The sequence below is a fragment of the Lemur catta genome, chromosome 2 (genome assembly GCF_020740605.2).
Source record: "Lemur catta isolate mLemCat1 chromosome 2, mLemCat1.pri, whole genome shotgun sequence".
In the NCBI taxonomy this organism is placed as follows: Eukaryota; Metazoa; Chordata; class Mammalia; order Primates; family Lemuridae; genus Lemur; species Lemur catta.
This window is the reverse complement of record NC_059129.1, coordinates 107,996,548-108,013,104: the sequence shown is the minus strand read 5'-3', so window position 1 is coordinate 108,013,104 and position 16,557 is coordinate 107,996,548. Positions and strand designations below refer to the sequence as shown.

The 16,557-nt window shown below is 37.1% G+C and overlaps 1 protein-coding gene across 1 annotated transcript in view; it reads right to left on the bottom strand.

The window, feature by feature from the left end:
- The window catches only part of RFX6 (regulatory factor X6), a 50,897-nt gene extending 38,643 nt beyond the window's left edge, over nt 1-12,254 (bottom strand). Inside the window, exons 1-4 of the mRNA XM_045542303.1 lie at nt 11,976-12,254; nt 11,524-11,680; nt 8,323-8,446; nt 6,550-6,611 (exon numbers count right to left, since the gene is read on the bottom strand). Of these exons, the coding sequence (XP_045398259.1) occupies nt 6,550-6,611; nt 8,323-8,446; nt 11,524-11,680; nt 11,976-12,198 (566 nt within the window). The 5' untranslated portion in view covers nt 12,199-12,254. The remainder of the gene's footprint in view (nt 1-6,549; nt 6,612-8,322; nt 8,447-11,523; nt 11,681-11,975) is intronic.
- Between the last annotated feature and the right edge of the window lie 4,303 nt (nt 12,255-16,557).

Here is a 16,557-nt window from a genome sequence, read left to right as displayed (position 1 = left end):
GGATGTTGTCATCTGAGTGATGATTTAGTGTCTTTGAGAAGAGAGGAGAAGAGATAATAAAGGAGCAGCTCTCTGTCTTCCTAACAGCTAAAGATAAACCTCATAAAACTGGGGAGAGTGAGTTCATGAAAAGTATACATGGAGGTTTCATCTCACTTGCAACATTTTATACCATTATGTTGTTGCTAATACACTTACCCCAAATAAATCTTGCTAGAGAATATTTATCATGAATATTCTAACATAACAAGAATATATGCTAATGCATATTAAGTAAAAAGTTAGATTTGTCTCACTGTGGAATAACTAGTTATTTTAACTTATATACCACTGCCTGATGCTTACCATATAGGTTACTCTGAATGAAAACATTTCACAGTTCTTTCTCTGTTTATGACTATTATTCATTTTTGTTAAAGAAAATGTATGATAAATGCTCAAAAATCCTGGGGATGATTAGCTAATTTGTCCAAGAAAACATAAGTAGCCTTTATGATTATCTAACAGAATTGTGTTCATCCATTATAATCAACTGTCCCTAGCCTTATATCAAAGACAGATCTAGTTTACAATTCATGAATAAAGAAGAATTATTAACTAATGTTTGTGGCTACATTTTTAAGTGAACATGTTATAAAATATAAGAGATTTTTAATAGGACAAATGAAATTATTGCTGTTCTTTCATACTACTCAAGTATTTAATTTATGTATAATTTTTTTCTTCATTTGCTGATAAATTTATACCTGCACGTATATTTCTTCTTTTCCATTTCAGTCCTTATATAGAATTCCTGAAACATATGTTCCCATTGAGCTAGTAGCCCTGATGTTAGTTTACACTACACAAATGATAACTGATAAGGAAATGATGGGATTAAGCTGTTCAGGGACTTGCAATAACTTGCTATGATAAGAGCAGCTGCCATATCAGTTTTATTAACCCACTAAATCACTACTAATAAATAAGATAATAGGTTTTGTCCGTCATGTCTGAAAACCAAGATTTGGTTGATCAAAGTCTACAATAAATTAAAATGTAACTTCAAATCAAACAGTCTACCATGTGCATGGAATCTATTTGTGGGCTCAACTATGTTCCCCCTTACATGGCTGAGCTATTCCGAGCAAGGGTAGGACACAGGCTCTTTTTGCTTATTGTTGTGTCGTCCTAAGGCCTAGTCAGCACTGAGACCTCAGTAGAATGCTTATAAAATAATTAATATTAATAGTAAAAGTTCTTTGACAGTAGGTATCCTATCTCACAATTCTTTGTATCTCATATGCTTTGTACATCAATATAAATATGGATTAATTATTCTCAATGTAATAGATTTATAACCACAAAATATGCCAGAAGTACTCTTCCTTATTCTATTGTACTTATAGAATTTCATTCTATCTTTATTTATTCAAAAGCTAAATTTAAAAATATAACAGTGCCTGCGAGATAATGATACACTCTGCTTCTACCCCTCCCTGTGACACATTTTTGCTCCAGGCTCCCCTTTAATTGAAATACACTGTCTGTGTTACTGATCTTGGTATAAAAGTAAACACATTTAATATAAGAAAAAGATAAACAAAAATATTCCAGAACATAAAACCAGTTGTATACTTTTGACATTGGTGGTAAGTCAAAGAGAAAAAAAAGCAGCAGCATGAAATGAAGTCAATTTTTATCTTGGTGTTGAGAATGTGCAGAATCTCCCACTGGGGTTATGGGTTTTTTTGGCAGGGAGGGGATGGTCAGAGTGAAGGCATGAATGAAGAGCTGAGCTGCTAATGCCACCTGCAAATTGACTGGCTCTGTCCCCATATTAGTTGCTCTAGAGTGAGGCTTTCTGACCCCATGTATTAATCTTTAGAGATTTTTTTCCATAACCATTGCTAACAGTTCCTGTGTGGAACATCAGATTTGCCTCTTGAAACAAATTATTGCATTTTTAATTGTTTCTAACTTTGACGATGAATGATATCTGGGCCTACACAGTGATTCTATCCATTGAGATGTTTTTGTTTTAATGTATCTGTTTTAAATATTTTATCTCTTCCTTTTAGATAGATGATCAGATAAATTTGGGGTTAGTTTTATGTAGTTAAACTTTTTTTATCTTTCAGTTTTTAATGAAGGAAAGAAATAGCACCTGCACACAGCTGAGAGTTGTGAGGACTGATTGCTGGAATAAGATTCAGTTATTTTAGAATGTAGAAAAACAAAACTTGAAAATAGATGCTGGTTTTACTCATAATTTTTAGACCCTACTAACCATCTCTTTGTCACATAGATCAGCATTTTCCAAACTTTGGCTCTCATGCGTGGACCAGTAAAATTTGGAGAGAGACATTTCCATGAACCCCAAAGACATCTAAGAACAATTTTAGAAACAGTGGTACTATCTTATTCCCACAAGACAGAAAGGAACATTTCAAGTCTATCATCTATAACAAATTATGTCTGATAGTCCCAAATGAAATGAGTGGACATACTCTAGCAAGCCTATGAGAATTTGGCAAAAGTTGAGTACTTGTTTTTTAAAGTAATCATCATCAGAACAGTTACATAATATTATTATATTTTAATATACAATCCAAGGAAGTGAAAATAAATTAATAACAAATTTATTGATATTTTTAAATAATTCAATAAATCTTCAGTAACAGTAAATAAATATTTAGTAACAGTTTGTTTAAAGTACTTTATTAAACAGCACAATGACAATAAAATATAAAATAAGTTTTGCAAAACTACTAGTAAGATTGGGAGAAGTTAGGATTTCCTAATTCTCCAAGATATACTTACTTCATTTATATTTCTGTGTCTCATTCAATTGTTCATATCTCTATAGACATAAAAATGTTTCATAAAGTATAAATTTATGAAATATTAAACAGCCATTATAAATAATGGCTGTGAAGATAATATACTAACAGAGAAATGTTTAGGACAAAAATTAAAAGGCAGAGAGTAAAGTTGCATTTGTGCTGCAAATTTGCTTTTATGTAAAACATAAATATTTCTAAATACAATGCCTTATAAACCTTGAATTAAATGTCAGCATTGTTATCATGTAGTACCTGTGTGATCTTGGGCAAGTCAATCACCTTTGAATTGTAATTTCCTCATTTGCAAAACAGTAATTTTTATCTTCTATCATTATTGCAAGGATTAGAGATAATGAGTGTATGTGTCTGTGTATATGTAGTACTCAATAAACAATAACTTTTAATTGTATTGCTGATTTTTTTTGATTCATTGAGCCATAAATTTCATGTTATTAAGGCCAGTGAATTTGAAAGCATATTTGCTCCTCCATTCATTCCTACACTTAATCTCATTTAACTCTCACAACAATCCTATGAGATATTGTACACCCACTTTAATGATGAAAAGCTAAATAATCCATCAAGTGTCACACACCTATATATGGAAGTATGGGATTCATGCTTAGATTTGTCCAACTCTAAACCCTATGTGCCTAACCATTGGACACACGGCCTTTTGATATACTATCTTCCAAAATAAAACCCAAGGATATTTCTTGGAAATAAAGGCAGGAAAACTGGTTAAGAATAGGGTTAAAAATAAGGTTAAGAATAATTACATCAAAACTTTATCATTTATAAGATGCACAAACTTTACATCTTGCTATATCTTTCAACATTCTAAGTTTAAATATGGAAAATTAATTGTTCCCCATGATATAAAAATACCAAATATTTTAATAATCATGTCATAAAAAGCAAATGCCATATCAGCAAGGTGGAAAAAAATTCAAATTTTCAACACTTTGCCCTTGGGCACATCTCTGGCTCTTAGATTCAAATAAATTGCCAGAAGTCACCACATGTTGTTATATCAACCTAAGTACTAGAGCCTCACTTTGTCACAATGGACAGAGTTAATGATTCATCTCTAATCCTGAAGGCTCCTTCTAGGATTAATTGACTTTCTCTGCAGCTTACCAGCCCACTCTCTTGTAGACCCTGTCAAGAGGATTTTTCTGCATTGCTTTGCCTCTTTCCCCCCTATCTATTTACTTTAAACACTATCTGATCTTTCCTCCACCTACACAATTCAGTAGGAATCAAATTCAGTAGAAGCCAGTCAGTTAAAATGAGTCAACTTTGAAATAAAGCTTATTTCATTAGAAGAAAAGTACTAACTTTATCTGTTTCAATTTGACATTTTATTCCTCCTTCCCAGGCCACGATACTGCTAGCATTAATAGAAATCAATTAAACAAGTATTAATTGATAAGCTATTACATATTAGACAACAGAAAGGATATAAAAGTGAATGAGGTAAATTTTCTATCCTCAAAATATTTACTATCTGTTTAGGGAAGGAGATAAATTAATTCCTATTAAGATAGACACCAACAAACTGCTATCAGGGTGCAGAGAAAGAGCCTACAATTAATCAACAGGTTAAGAAAAGGAAGAAGTTGTTCATGAGACATTCTTTTAAATGGGTAAAATTTCAACATATGGCAGGGAAGGCAACATAAACAAAAGGCTGACAGATGGGGGTGAAGCAAAGGGTACTGAGGTAAGAACTTGCTGAGAGCATAGGCCACATGATGAAGCATGAGAAGTAGATGGTAAGATAGTAAAATAGGTTGGGACTAAATCAAAATGAACCTTGCATGCCAAGGTGAGAAAAGTTTGTCTTTAGTAGTTAGAATTATGAGCCAGTGAGAGTTTCTAAACATGGGAGAGATGTGATGTAATCTAAACTTTAAAAGGTCAGTTTGGAAAACTTGTATTGCATGGACTAGAAAGACAGAGTCAAGGCCAGGTTATAAAAGTAGGCATGAGGAGAGACAAACTCAAGAGGATTCAAAAAGTAGGACCTATTTTTTGGCAAGTGACCAAAGCTGAGCTAGCCAATAGGGTAGCCACTAGCCGAACATGAGCACGTGAAATGTGGCTAGTCTGAATTAAGACGTAAGTGTAAATACATACTGGATTTCAAAAATTTAGTATGGGCCAAGCATGGTGGCTCATGCCTGTAATCCTAGCAATCTGGGAGGCTGAGGCAGGAGGATCGCTTGAGCTCAGGAGTTTGAGACCAGCCTGAGGAAGAGTGAGACACGTCTCTACTAAAAATAGAAAAATTAGCTGAGTGTGGTGGCACATGCCTGTAGTCCCAGCTACTCAGGAGGCTGAGGTAGGAGGATCTCTTGAGCCCAGGAGTTTGAGATTGCAGTGAGCTAGGATGATGTCACTGCACTCCACCCAGGGCAACAGAGTGAGACTCTGTCTCAAAACAAAAACAAAAACAAATAAAAAGCTTAATGTGAAAAAAGAATGTAAAATATCTCATTATTAATTTTTATACTGATTACATGGTAAAATGATAATGTTTTAGATAAATTGGGTTAAATAAAACATTAAAATTAATTTTACTTGTTCCTTTTTACTTTTTTAATGTGGCTACTAGAAATTTTTGACTTAAATATGTGGCTGCATTATATTTCCATTGGTCAGTGCTAGACTAGATGTCGGGGCAGAAGGAGACAGTGGACAAGCCAGAAAAGGAGTGGTAGACCAGGGCAGAGGACCCGGGCAGTGCCATGACGGAGAAGTCATAGGGGAATTTGCTGTATTTATTTTAAGAGGGTGTTATCAGCAGGTTCAAATGCTAGACAGGAGCCAAGAAAGATGAGAAACAGTAAAAAGGAGCCATTGGTGTTTTTGTTTTTGTTTTTGTTTTGCCCAGGTAAAGAAATGGACTAGGTCAGAGGAACGTGATCAGTGGTAGGGGAAGTAAGCAGGTAGCTAGTTTTTCAACAAATAGCAAAGACAAGAAAAATAATAGAGCAACCATGAAGGCATCATACAGCAGGTTTGATGTGGTTTTTTTTCTTAGTGTAAAAGAGATCTGGATATGCTTGTAGGCAGAAGGAAAGGAGAAACTGAAAGCACAGTGGACAGAGGAAATAACTGATGAATGAGAACCTGTCACTGAGGGTTCTCCAGAGATTGCCACAAGAGAAAAGAAAAGCTAAAGACACCAATAACGGGAATATTCAACAGCTTATTTTATCTTTATGTTTATATGAAGAGATAATCAAAGAGGCCATTTGGGCATGTCATTTATTGTAAAGAGAAGAGAGAGGATATTAAGAAATTATTGTCTGGGAGAGAAAACTGGAGGAAGAACCGGAAGCCAGCTAGGGCACTTCCTTCCCACTCGCAGCTCTTCCCTCCCTGACTTTGGCCTCGTTCTTCAGGAGTGTTGTAGGCTCTGCCTGGTCCCTACAGCCAGTCTCATACATTTCTCCTTCACAACTCCGGTGCCTCCAGTAATGGCTTTAAGATTATTTCATCTGAAAGAATATATTATGATTTCTCTGTGTAAATTTTGCTTTTTAGACATTACTCTAAAATTGTTCTTTTTGGTTCTCACAACTGGTAAAATTCTGCTTCATCAAGAAGAGAATAGGTGTTTCTATTCACTGCCAAAGACAATACTTATTTTTCATTTGTGTCAATCCTCATGTACAAGGGCAAAATCTGATATACGTTCATTGATGTATCTTACTTTGAATGGCCTCTTGTTCCAAGCCGCCGTGTAGTTAGGAGGGGAAATTTCTGGCGAATTGTCTAAAAAGAAAGACAGTAACTTTAGTCTTTATTTAATAGGAAGCGTGTGGTTCTAATGCAAGCCCCTCATAGCCAATTACTTGGAGATAGTAAATGAACTCTGAGTGAACTGTGAATGAATACTGGCCTGTACAAAGTAATGTTTTACACATATTGATGAGAAATACATCAACAGAGGCAGGAAAATACTTTTTGACTGGAGTATTCTACTGCCTTTGTGTCAATTTCCAAGGCAGATCAATATCTGCTTTTGCTTGTTGTTACTACCAAAGCAGTTATTACTTTAGATAACAAGTGGGAATATTTGGGGTTTTTCATGACTCCATAAAGACACTTACCAACAATTAAATATCTATCCTCAACCCTGAAAGAACACATGAAACTTCCTCTGCCTTACTGGATCTCCATGATAGTATTACAAAAAAATTTTTTGTATGTTCCTTTCTCTAAATTTGCTAAAATTAGGATCTGATTAGAGATCAAAAATGTCTTCTGCATAAAACAGGAGTTTTAACCTGGATCTCAGGAGAGTCACACATGAACTTCAGAGAGCTAGATGGTAAATTTTACGTATGCGTTAATTTCTTGGGGACTGGGTCTACAGTTTTTATTGGATATTCAAGGTGCTTCATGACCCCCAAAGTTAAGAATTATTGTCATAAAGTAGACTCACAAAGTGGTAATGTTAACATGGACACCTAACGTTGTCTTGTCCAACCTCCTCATTTTATGGAATGAGTGAACTGAGTTTTGAAGAGATTAAGTGCTTTTCAGAAGGTCTCACAACAAATTACTCAGTTTAGGCCAGAATCTAAATCACTTGATTACCATGTGCCATATCGCACTGCCTCCATAAACAGACAGGTCTTCAAAACAAATAAATAATTTTTTTAAAAAATTGGGGAGCTGGACCATAGTATTCATTATTTTCTGGGCAATGAGTCCCTCTACAGGTTAGAATTCGGATTTCAGTTTATATGAGGTACAATATTTTTGAGATCCAACTTTCCTACAGTTTTTTTGGGATATTCTAAGTTCTTAGACAGCAGAGCATGACAAGAATCTCAAAGAATAAGGCTTTTCAAAAAATTGATATTGTTTCCTGATTCTCATAAGGATGTCAATATATTTAACTATAGTAATGTCAGATCTATAGATTCCTATCCTAACCATATAGATTGGGTAGAAAGAAGTGCTTTTCAATGAAAGAAATTTAACCAATCCCATCATAAAATATGGAGTTTGGGATGTAAACATCCTCAGAGTGAAATGGAGAATTAGAATAACTGCTTAGGTAATAGAATAAAACCTATTAAAAACTCATATACTTGGACTACCTAAATAATGAGGATAACCGCTAATAGCCTTAACAAGAGACTTGCCACCTCTGTTTAATTTTGCTTTTCTACACACCATATCATACTCTTTAAAACTTTTATGATTTTAACATATTCCTTCTTTAAAGGGAAGTGCTAAATCGAGCTTGCTTTAAGTTCACATTAGATCTTCTGATAACCAAGGTTCTAATATTAAAAATCAAGGTATAAACATACACTAGTCCCAAACATAATCCTTAAGAGATTTCATTTATTTCTGCAAAGCAAATGTCTTCATATTCTCTAACAGAACTTGCTCAGATGATTTTGTTTTCATAGTGTCTGCCTGACATGACTTTAGTTGTAAGTCAATACAGTCAATATGTGCCATTTACCTTTCCAAAGGTGGCCGCACAGGCTGGCTCCAATTTCTCTTTCCTGCAGAAATCTAAATAGTGTGCATAAAGGATGCACCGTGGTAAGCAAACTCCTTCACATACAATGTAATTTTCTTCAAGCCTAAGAAAAAAGGCCAAAAATTAGGTCAAACCTTTTCTTTACCTCTCCTTTTCTTTCCCCTTCCTCATTAACTTAATGCCCATTTTGAATATAGATTGTATGCAAATAAGTTAATGAGTAGACATGAATACAATTCCTTTTTTCTGAATGTCTTTAAAACATCAGATCACCGAGGTTAATGTTAGAAGAGCAAGAATACCAATGAACATCTGCTCGTACATTCCTGCCATGCCTGCCTGGTCCACATCACAAATATTAGGTTTTGGGGTTTTTTTTTGTTTGTTTGTTTGTTTGAGACAGAGTCTCACTCTGTTGCCTGGGCTAGAGTGCCATGGCATCAAGCTCACAGCAACCTCAAACTCCTGGGCTTAAGCAATCCTTCTGCCTCAGCCTCCTGAGTAGCTGGCACTACAGGCATGTGCCACCATGCCTGGCTAATTTTTTTCCATATATATATATTTTTAGCTGTCCATATCACTTCTTTCTATTTTTAGTAGAAAGACGGGGTCTCCCTCTTGTTCAAGCTGGTCTTGAACACCTGACCTCGAGCGATCCTCCTGTCTCGGCCTCCCAGAGTGTTAGAATTACAGGCGTGAGCCACTGCACCCGGCCAAATATTGGGTTTTATTTCTATACAAACCTCACTGTTCATCATGGTATGCTCTGTGATATATAAATATGAACGGTGAAACTGATGATGATGGGTTTTTAAAAGAACATCCTGAACAACTAAGGGTTGCCAGGCTTCAGGCTAGCAAATGCTTACATTCTCTCACTTTCATTCACAAATTAGTTCTGAACCCTTAATAGTTAGGGAAGGATGGTGATGCTTTTATTTGCAAAATATATAATGATAAGCTCATTTTATGTAACTCTAAATGATACTCATCTATTTTGATTCCTACACGTTTTACTGTGGTCAGTACTGTAATTATCTGAAACATCCTGTACATTTGAAACATAACGTTTCCATCTCTATAGATGGCTCCAAATATAACATATAAAACTTCAACTCTATATTATAAAAATAATTACATAAACTGTAAAAATTTAGAGTAATTCTATTTAGTTTGTAATTAAGTATAATTTATATAAATCAATATATATATTTGTGTTATGACTATATGAACAGCAGTCTAGAAATCAGAACTTCTATATTCTACTCTCAGTTTTTCCAACAATTCAGTAGGTAATTTTGGCTAAAATTTACTTATACCAATTTTACGTATGGTAAGATCATAATTCTAATGTAGGAATAATGCAATATAGGGTATACATTCAGATTGAAATTGGGTGAAATCCTTCAAGACTTATGATTTAACATATTTCCAACATGCACGAGATAAAGGCTAAAGGAGGTATTCCCTGAGCAGGTAAAGTATTTCTATAAAGAAAAAACAAAGACCAAACCCCAGTAAGAGCTAGTGTTTTAAAACATAAAACCAATTCACATGCATAAAATCAAACATCTAGTTGACAGTGAAAATTGGAAATAATCAGTCAGCTTTTTCACTTTGATTTTCAGTTCTAGTTGTTAGCACTCCCAAAATAATCTATAATCTTAAAGGAAAATACAAATAACTCAGTTTTTTAAATGTATAACACTCATTATTTGGAAGAGAGTGTGGAAAATTCAAACAAAAATGACAGTGCTTTATAGTTTGAAAAATATGAAAATTGTTACAAGAAACATTTATCTATTTAAAATTATATTTTAATTACATGCATATAATGTCCACTTTCATCTGGCTATTTTGATGTTGTTGTAGGCATTGTCTTTGTCTTCAAAATATAGACTAATCCTAGACATAACTACAATGTTAATTTGGGGTATGATTTTTTTCTTTAATCTTAATGTGTACAGATTTATAAAATAAAAACCCAGGGTTGTTTCCACTGACTCAATTTGGAAAAAATGAGAGTGATCACTCAAAACACCTCAATAACATATCTGAAGTCAAAACACTTTTGCCCCAATTATCCTTATGAAAATAGTTGTATCCTAAATATTCTAGATAGTTAACTCAATTATTTACTACTCTAGTGTATTCTTAACCAGTAATCATGACATTAACTTCGATAGTTAAACTATAACTTTAGAGGAATATTTAGTTTATATTTCAAATATCTGAAAGGGTTCAAGCATACAATCACAAAAAATACTATATGCAAATTGTGATTTAATGTTTAAATAAATAAAAATAAAATTTACTAAGTTTAGAGCCTATTTTTTCATTGTATTTTTCTAAGGTTTAGATTATACTTTGCATATAAATAGGTTATGTAATTAATCATTAAACAAGTAGCTCTTTATAGTAATTTGTTTATTACTTAGAATTTGGAAACACATTTACATGCCTATTTCTTCTTATTACGTAGGGAAGTTTAATATTATGTTTTTACTTTAGCTCCCTCTTTCTTTGAAATAAATATTATACCATGTTCTATGTTGAAATCCTACTGACATACTCTCCCTTTTAAAAGGTTTTTCACAAAATCCAATTTGTGATATTTCATTAAAATAAATCACATATGACAGGTGCTGTAAAAATAGTTGAACATTTGTAAGTTAATAACGACATCTTAACTGATTTTTCTATGTCTTCTATTTCAAATGCATTTTATCTTATGGCAAATACATTATTTTTAACTTGCCCTCTTATGGATAAAGCCAGTGTTAATACCCTTCCTCTTTTCAAGTTGTTTTTAAGAATCATGCTTCATAAATGCAAAAAAACTACTAAATAACAAACATACAAGGATCGAAGTGATTGCATGTTAAGCAAGTAAGTCATGAAAACATTCATTATTGCTTACATTTGAAGAAATTACGGTTTTAGTCAATAATGAACAAAGCAATGTTGTTTTATTTGTATTGCAGATCATTTTTCATCGGTACTAGAATATGCCTCTTTACTAAACATTCAGTGAAAAAAAATCTGGATTAAATTCTAATCAGGATTTCAAACTTCACCAAAAAGTCTGAGGGAGAAGCAAGCTGTGAAAAGCAAAGATCCTGAAGACACTAGCTTTGGGAACTTCACATAGTTCAGTGTACCCCTGTGGGCAAGCCTTACCACTGCAGCGTGAGCTGTGTCTGCTTCTTTTTATCCTTCATAATCTGCGTGATGGTTTTCTTCTGAGACAGGGGTTGATCGGCCGCTTTGGCTTTGCTGTCGTGATTGTCCGCATCCTCTTCTTCAGAGGAAAAGTTACCATCATGCAAATGCATTTCTGATTGCCAGTTGGAGGGAAGATAAAGAAACACAGAATATGAAAATCACCTGAGTAGCCTCTTAGTGCACCTTAGCTTCAAAGGTGTAGCCTACCAGCGGGTGGGGACGAGGAGAGCAGCGCAAAACCCCTTGGAGTTAATCTCCAGCTGACATTTTCCTGAGGAAATACGCTTTGGAGAGAACACTCTACATACCCTGTATGTACGTTTGAGGTGTGTTTATTTTTATTATTGGCCACCCTTCTCAGACGACACCGTCGTCCCAGCCACATCTCGGGAGGGGCAGACACTCACCCGATTTCACTCCCCCCCGCAGCTCCGGGGCTCCCCCTCGCCCCGCGCCGCCCTGCGCGCCCCTGGGCTGCGCCTCGGCCGCCGGGTACGCTCTGTCCTCGGGGTAGACGAGCAAGCCCTTGCCCGGGAGCGGCACGCAACAGTCTTCCCGGATGTCAGGGGGCAGTCGGGGCGAGGGCTGCGCCTTCAGGAAGGTGTCTTCCAGCTCCGGGACCTTGGCCATCCTCCCGGCCGCCGAGACCTCGGCACCCTCGGCGCGCCCAGCTCCTCGGCGGAGCCCGAGCCCGAGCCCGAGGCCGGGGCGGGGCGGGGCGGGGCCGGGACCCGCGGCCGCAGGGGCGGGGGAGGGGGTCACCGGCCCGGGAGTCGTCGGGCGTAGCGGAGAGGCGACGCCGTGCACAGGGACAGCTCAGACCGGCCGGCCAGAGGGGGCCGAGACGCGCCTGCGTTTCCCACCGGGCTGCGGGCCGGGCAGGCGCCCCCCCGGCCTCACCGGCTCACCTGCTCACGCCCCGCTCCCCTTCGCCCCCTTCCGCCCTGTCTCTCATTTGGCGCTGGGCGGAGGACAGTTTTCACACCCAAAGCTCCCAGAAAGAAAGATCGAGAAAGCTTCACTCTCCTCGGCGGGGGAGAAAGCCGCTCCAACTGTCTCACACCTACTCTCAGCAGACAGAAATGAGGCACCTGGCCGGGCGGCCCTGACTCTGCACTCCCGGGCAGGGAAAGAGTACTCCGGACTACCGCTCCGTCTTTGCACAGCATGGGCCCGGCTTTCATTCCCAGAATAATTCGAGGAATTGGTGAGGGCTCTTCTCAGTGGCTTGAGGAAAGATCCCATCTCACCACACACTGGTCTGCCCGCGGGCACACACGGGCTTGGGCTCCTGGGCTTTGCAGCCTTTGAGGATCTGGTCCCAACTTGGAGGAAAGATCCACTCCCTCCCATGGATCGTATTTTGTAATTTAAATGCGTCCCTGGTGATTCCTCATCTCTTAGGCCTAGCGATAGTGCAATGGACGTTCGCTTAAATGAAAAATGAAATTGCAATAATTTTCCAACCCAAAATGGCAAAAGAGTCACGTGTCGGGGAAAAACAATCTGTGTTTTCTTTAAGCAGGAGCAGGCGGTGAAGACTTGGAATTAGTGTTACCTGACTGCTACATCATCTTCCCTTCCTTCCATCCTTTGTTCTCTGACAGATACGCCCTGTGCCTTTATGTGCCTGGTGCCTTCCAGGAAAAACTTTAGTTCGAATTGCCTCATCACAATCTACAACCTGTCATCCTCTCGGAGCATTAGAGAAAGAAATCACCCTTGAACTGTAATTAAATATTAAACTACATTACAGTGAGGTTTAACATAGAAAAAACAAAATGGGACCCAAGGTGGTGGGTGGCTGAAAGGTGCATTATTGGAAGGAGTTTAAGTAATACAGCCTGAGAAACTGAAATTATAGGTGCGTTGGAACCTCTCCCATTTTTTAGTACCACTCCTTGGGGAAGGCATCAACTGTCAAAGGTTTTCTCCTTACCTGGTACCTCCAGCAGCTGAATCCAGGCTGGGGCCGCCCACCCATCAACACACCTACGGCTCAAGGCTATACCCCACGGGAGAACTTCGCCAGTCTTCGCTCTACACAGTCCCCTGGAAGCCTCAGAGTGTACTCAGTCCGGAGGGCTTAGCTCTGCAGTACTAGAGTTCAGAATGTTCCCTCTTTACAGAGACACTCTCAGATTCATTCTGCTCAAATCCCCTTGGATTCTGTTCACATTTTCCGAGCACCTGTCCCTCAGTCTCTACCTCCTGTATGTTTCCAGTGTCCAGCCCCAAGACCACCACTTGAGAGAACCTGAGCCTGAGACTCTTTGGAGGAACTGCCCTTGGCTTCTAGACCACCACTGCCCATAGGCAGCGAAAGCCTAAGTACCTGTATGTTTATATACCCCCAAGGTACCCCTTAGCCAGTGACTGGTGGTTAAGGACCTTGACCTCTTGGTGGATAAATCTGAGGTCCAATTTACAACCCAGACCTCTTGTGTGGGATCAGATTGGAGCCATCCTCCACCAGAACATCCAGAAATCCCACTCTTATTTGGCTTCTTCCCCTTCTCTGTACTGCTACTCCTACTCCTTTACCATATATATATATATATTTTATTTTGTTGTCCTTATTGCCTTTAGGATAATAGAGAAGTAATGGGGAATGGAGAATGAAGAGGAGAGAGAAAGAAAAGGAAGGGTCAAGAAATGGCTAAGAAGATTAGGGGAGGCAATTTAAAAAAAAGAAATATAAAATAAAATATATTCAATTGGTTAGAATTTAGGAGACCAAGTTGATGGGTTCAATTTCCATGTGACCAGAACTGTTTTTTGTTTCTTTCCATAACTGCAAATCAATGTAAAAGATAAATTAATCTGGGGAAAATCCAGGAAAGGGATTTTCTAGGAAGCTCTACCCAGATTCCAGTTGGGCAGTGATCAGGGCCAGGAAGGGAGTTATATAGTTGGAACCAGGGTGAGTAACAGGTGCTAATGTTATTTAAAGGAAGAATCAGTATCACTTGGGTAACAAAAGGGGAGGGCTTGCATGGAAAGGAAAAGTTACTTCCCAGATTGCAATCTTTAGGAAGTATCAAGAAAAAGAAGTACATTCTATGTACATAATTTCTCAGCTAGTTGCTTTGACCCTACACCAGAAGTCACTGAAAAACTGAATTACAAGATAATTTCACTACTTTTACCAACATCATTCCAAAGACAGACATATCTCTTAAGCCCAAGATAGGAACTTCGAATTAGGGTTTGAAGGTAACAACTCAACCTTGAGCCGGAAGCGTCTTAAATGAGAGTGTGTCGTGAACCAGAAGTGTCTTAAATAAGAGTGTGTGCTGCTGAAACCCATTCAGGTATCTAGACATTTCATTAGATTTTCCTTAGGGCTATGATGAGATACTCTTCTTCCCTTGTAACTCTCCATACAATAAACCCTAATGAATGACTGATTCTAATGTGTTCATTTCCTATTTGATATGTTATTTTGAAAAGTAAAAATGTCAGGAGAGAGAGTATATAGGTGCTTATTTACATTACTCTGTTTACTTTTCTGTAGATTAAAATTGTTCCAAAATAAAATTTTAAAAGCTGCATTTTTTTAATCATTAGTAAAAGTTGGCCTATGGTTGTTTGTAAGTAGAAGATATTTACATAATTCTAGGGATGCATATAAACACATAAAATATGTTAAAGCTTAGGAAATATATGTTTTTATTACAATGTTACTGTTAAAAATAAAGTACATTTACCATATTTTAATATTCACTCCTTTAGTTAAATTAGAGTAAATCACTCTACTTTTTATTAAAAGTTCTTTTGTTAAACCTTAACATCTAGTTTCTCCAGTAACCTTTGTCTTTCGTGTATTAATAACCACTTACCTTTCTTTCCATTTTCAATTAAAGATAGTTTAGTGTTCTTTTTTAGATTAATATAAAACTAATTGTATGTTTGCAAATAGTGAAGAAAGAAAATAGATTAGGTTAGTCAGTGGACAAAAGTAAATAATATACTGCCTTATGTATGTTTGAGAACTGCTTCCCATATAAGTGTTGTAATAAGTACATATAGTAAATGGCAAAAATATAAGCTATACATCAAATTAAATACTAAATGTATATGTTAAACAGCAGCTGGTACATAATAGATACCTATTAAATATTTGTTACAAAAATGAATAGAAAGTGGTGGCAGCCCTCCATCTTCTCCTTCATTCAACCAAAAATAATTTATCATGACCTGGTGATTCAAAAATAAATAAGACATTGGCTTCACCTTCAATCCTCTTGATCTAGTGGAGGAGGCAGATATATTAGAAATACATGATAAATACATGATACAACATGGTAAATACAACGTGCTCTAGGAATATAGAGGCAAGGGTCCACGAAGGGCAAGCAGAAGTCTTCAAAGAGAATGCAACGTTGAGTTGGTCTGGAAGGATTTGTATGCATTCACAGGTGGAATTGTGGAGAAATATATTCCAGGCAGAAGGAACAGAATGTGCAGAGGCAAGACAGAGCTAGTTGGAGGAATCAGTATTTGGGTCCAATTGGAGGATAAGAAGCATCATAGTACATAGATAATCAAGAGCTTAGGTCAGATCTTGAGAGGGCTTGTTCAAACTGAAAAAGGTATACAATTTTATTATAACTGACAAGAGCAAATCATTGAGGAGTTTAGGAAGAAAAATATCATAAATAAGTGCCTTGTGGAGGAGGAAAGTTAGGAAGACCAGGTGATAAAACGAAAGCTTGGACTTGGCAATAGCAAGGTGGATAGAAAAGGAAGGAGTGATTAAAGAACATATTAGGGGTGCACATACGGTGATTGTTGTAGATTGTTATAGTATTGGCCCACAATAATTCACTGTGTTTTCTATCCATGCCTTAGGGTAATACTTTCCTATCCTCTCTCCGCATTTGGCTAGTAGTAATCAAACAAGCAGAGGCTTGAAAAACTCTTATGCATTGGTGCTTCACTTTTTTGCTGATGCTGGAAATCTTGGGACCACCACTATGTAACTAA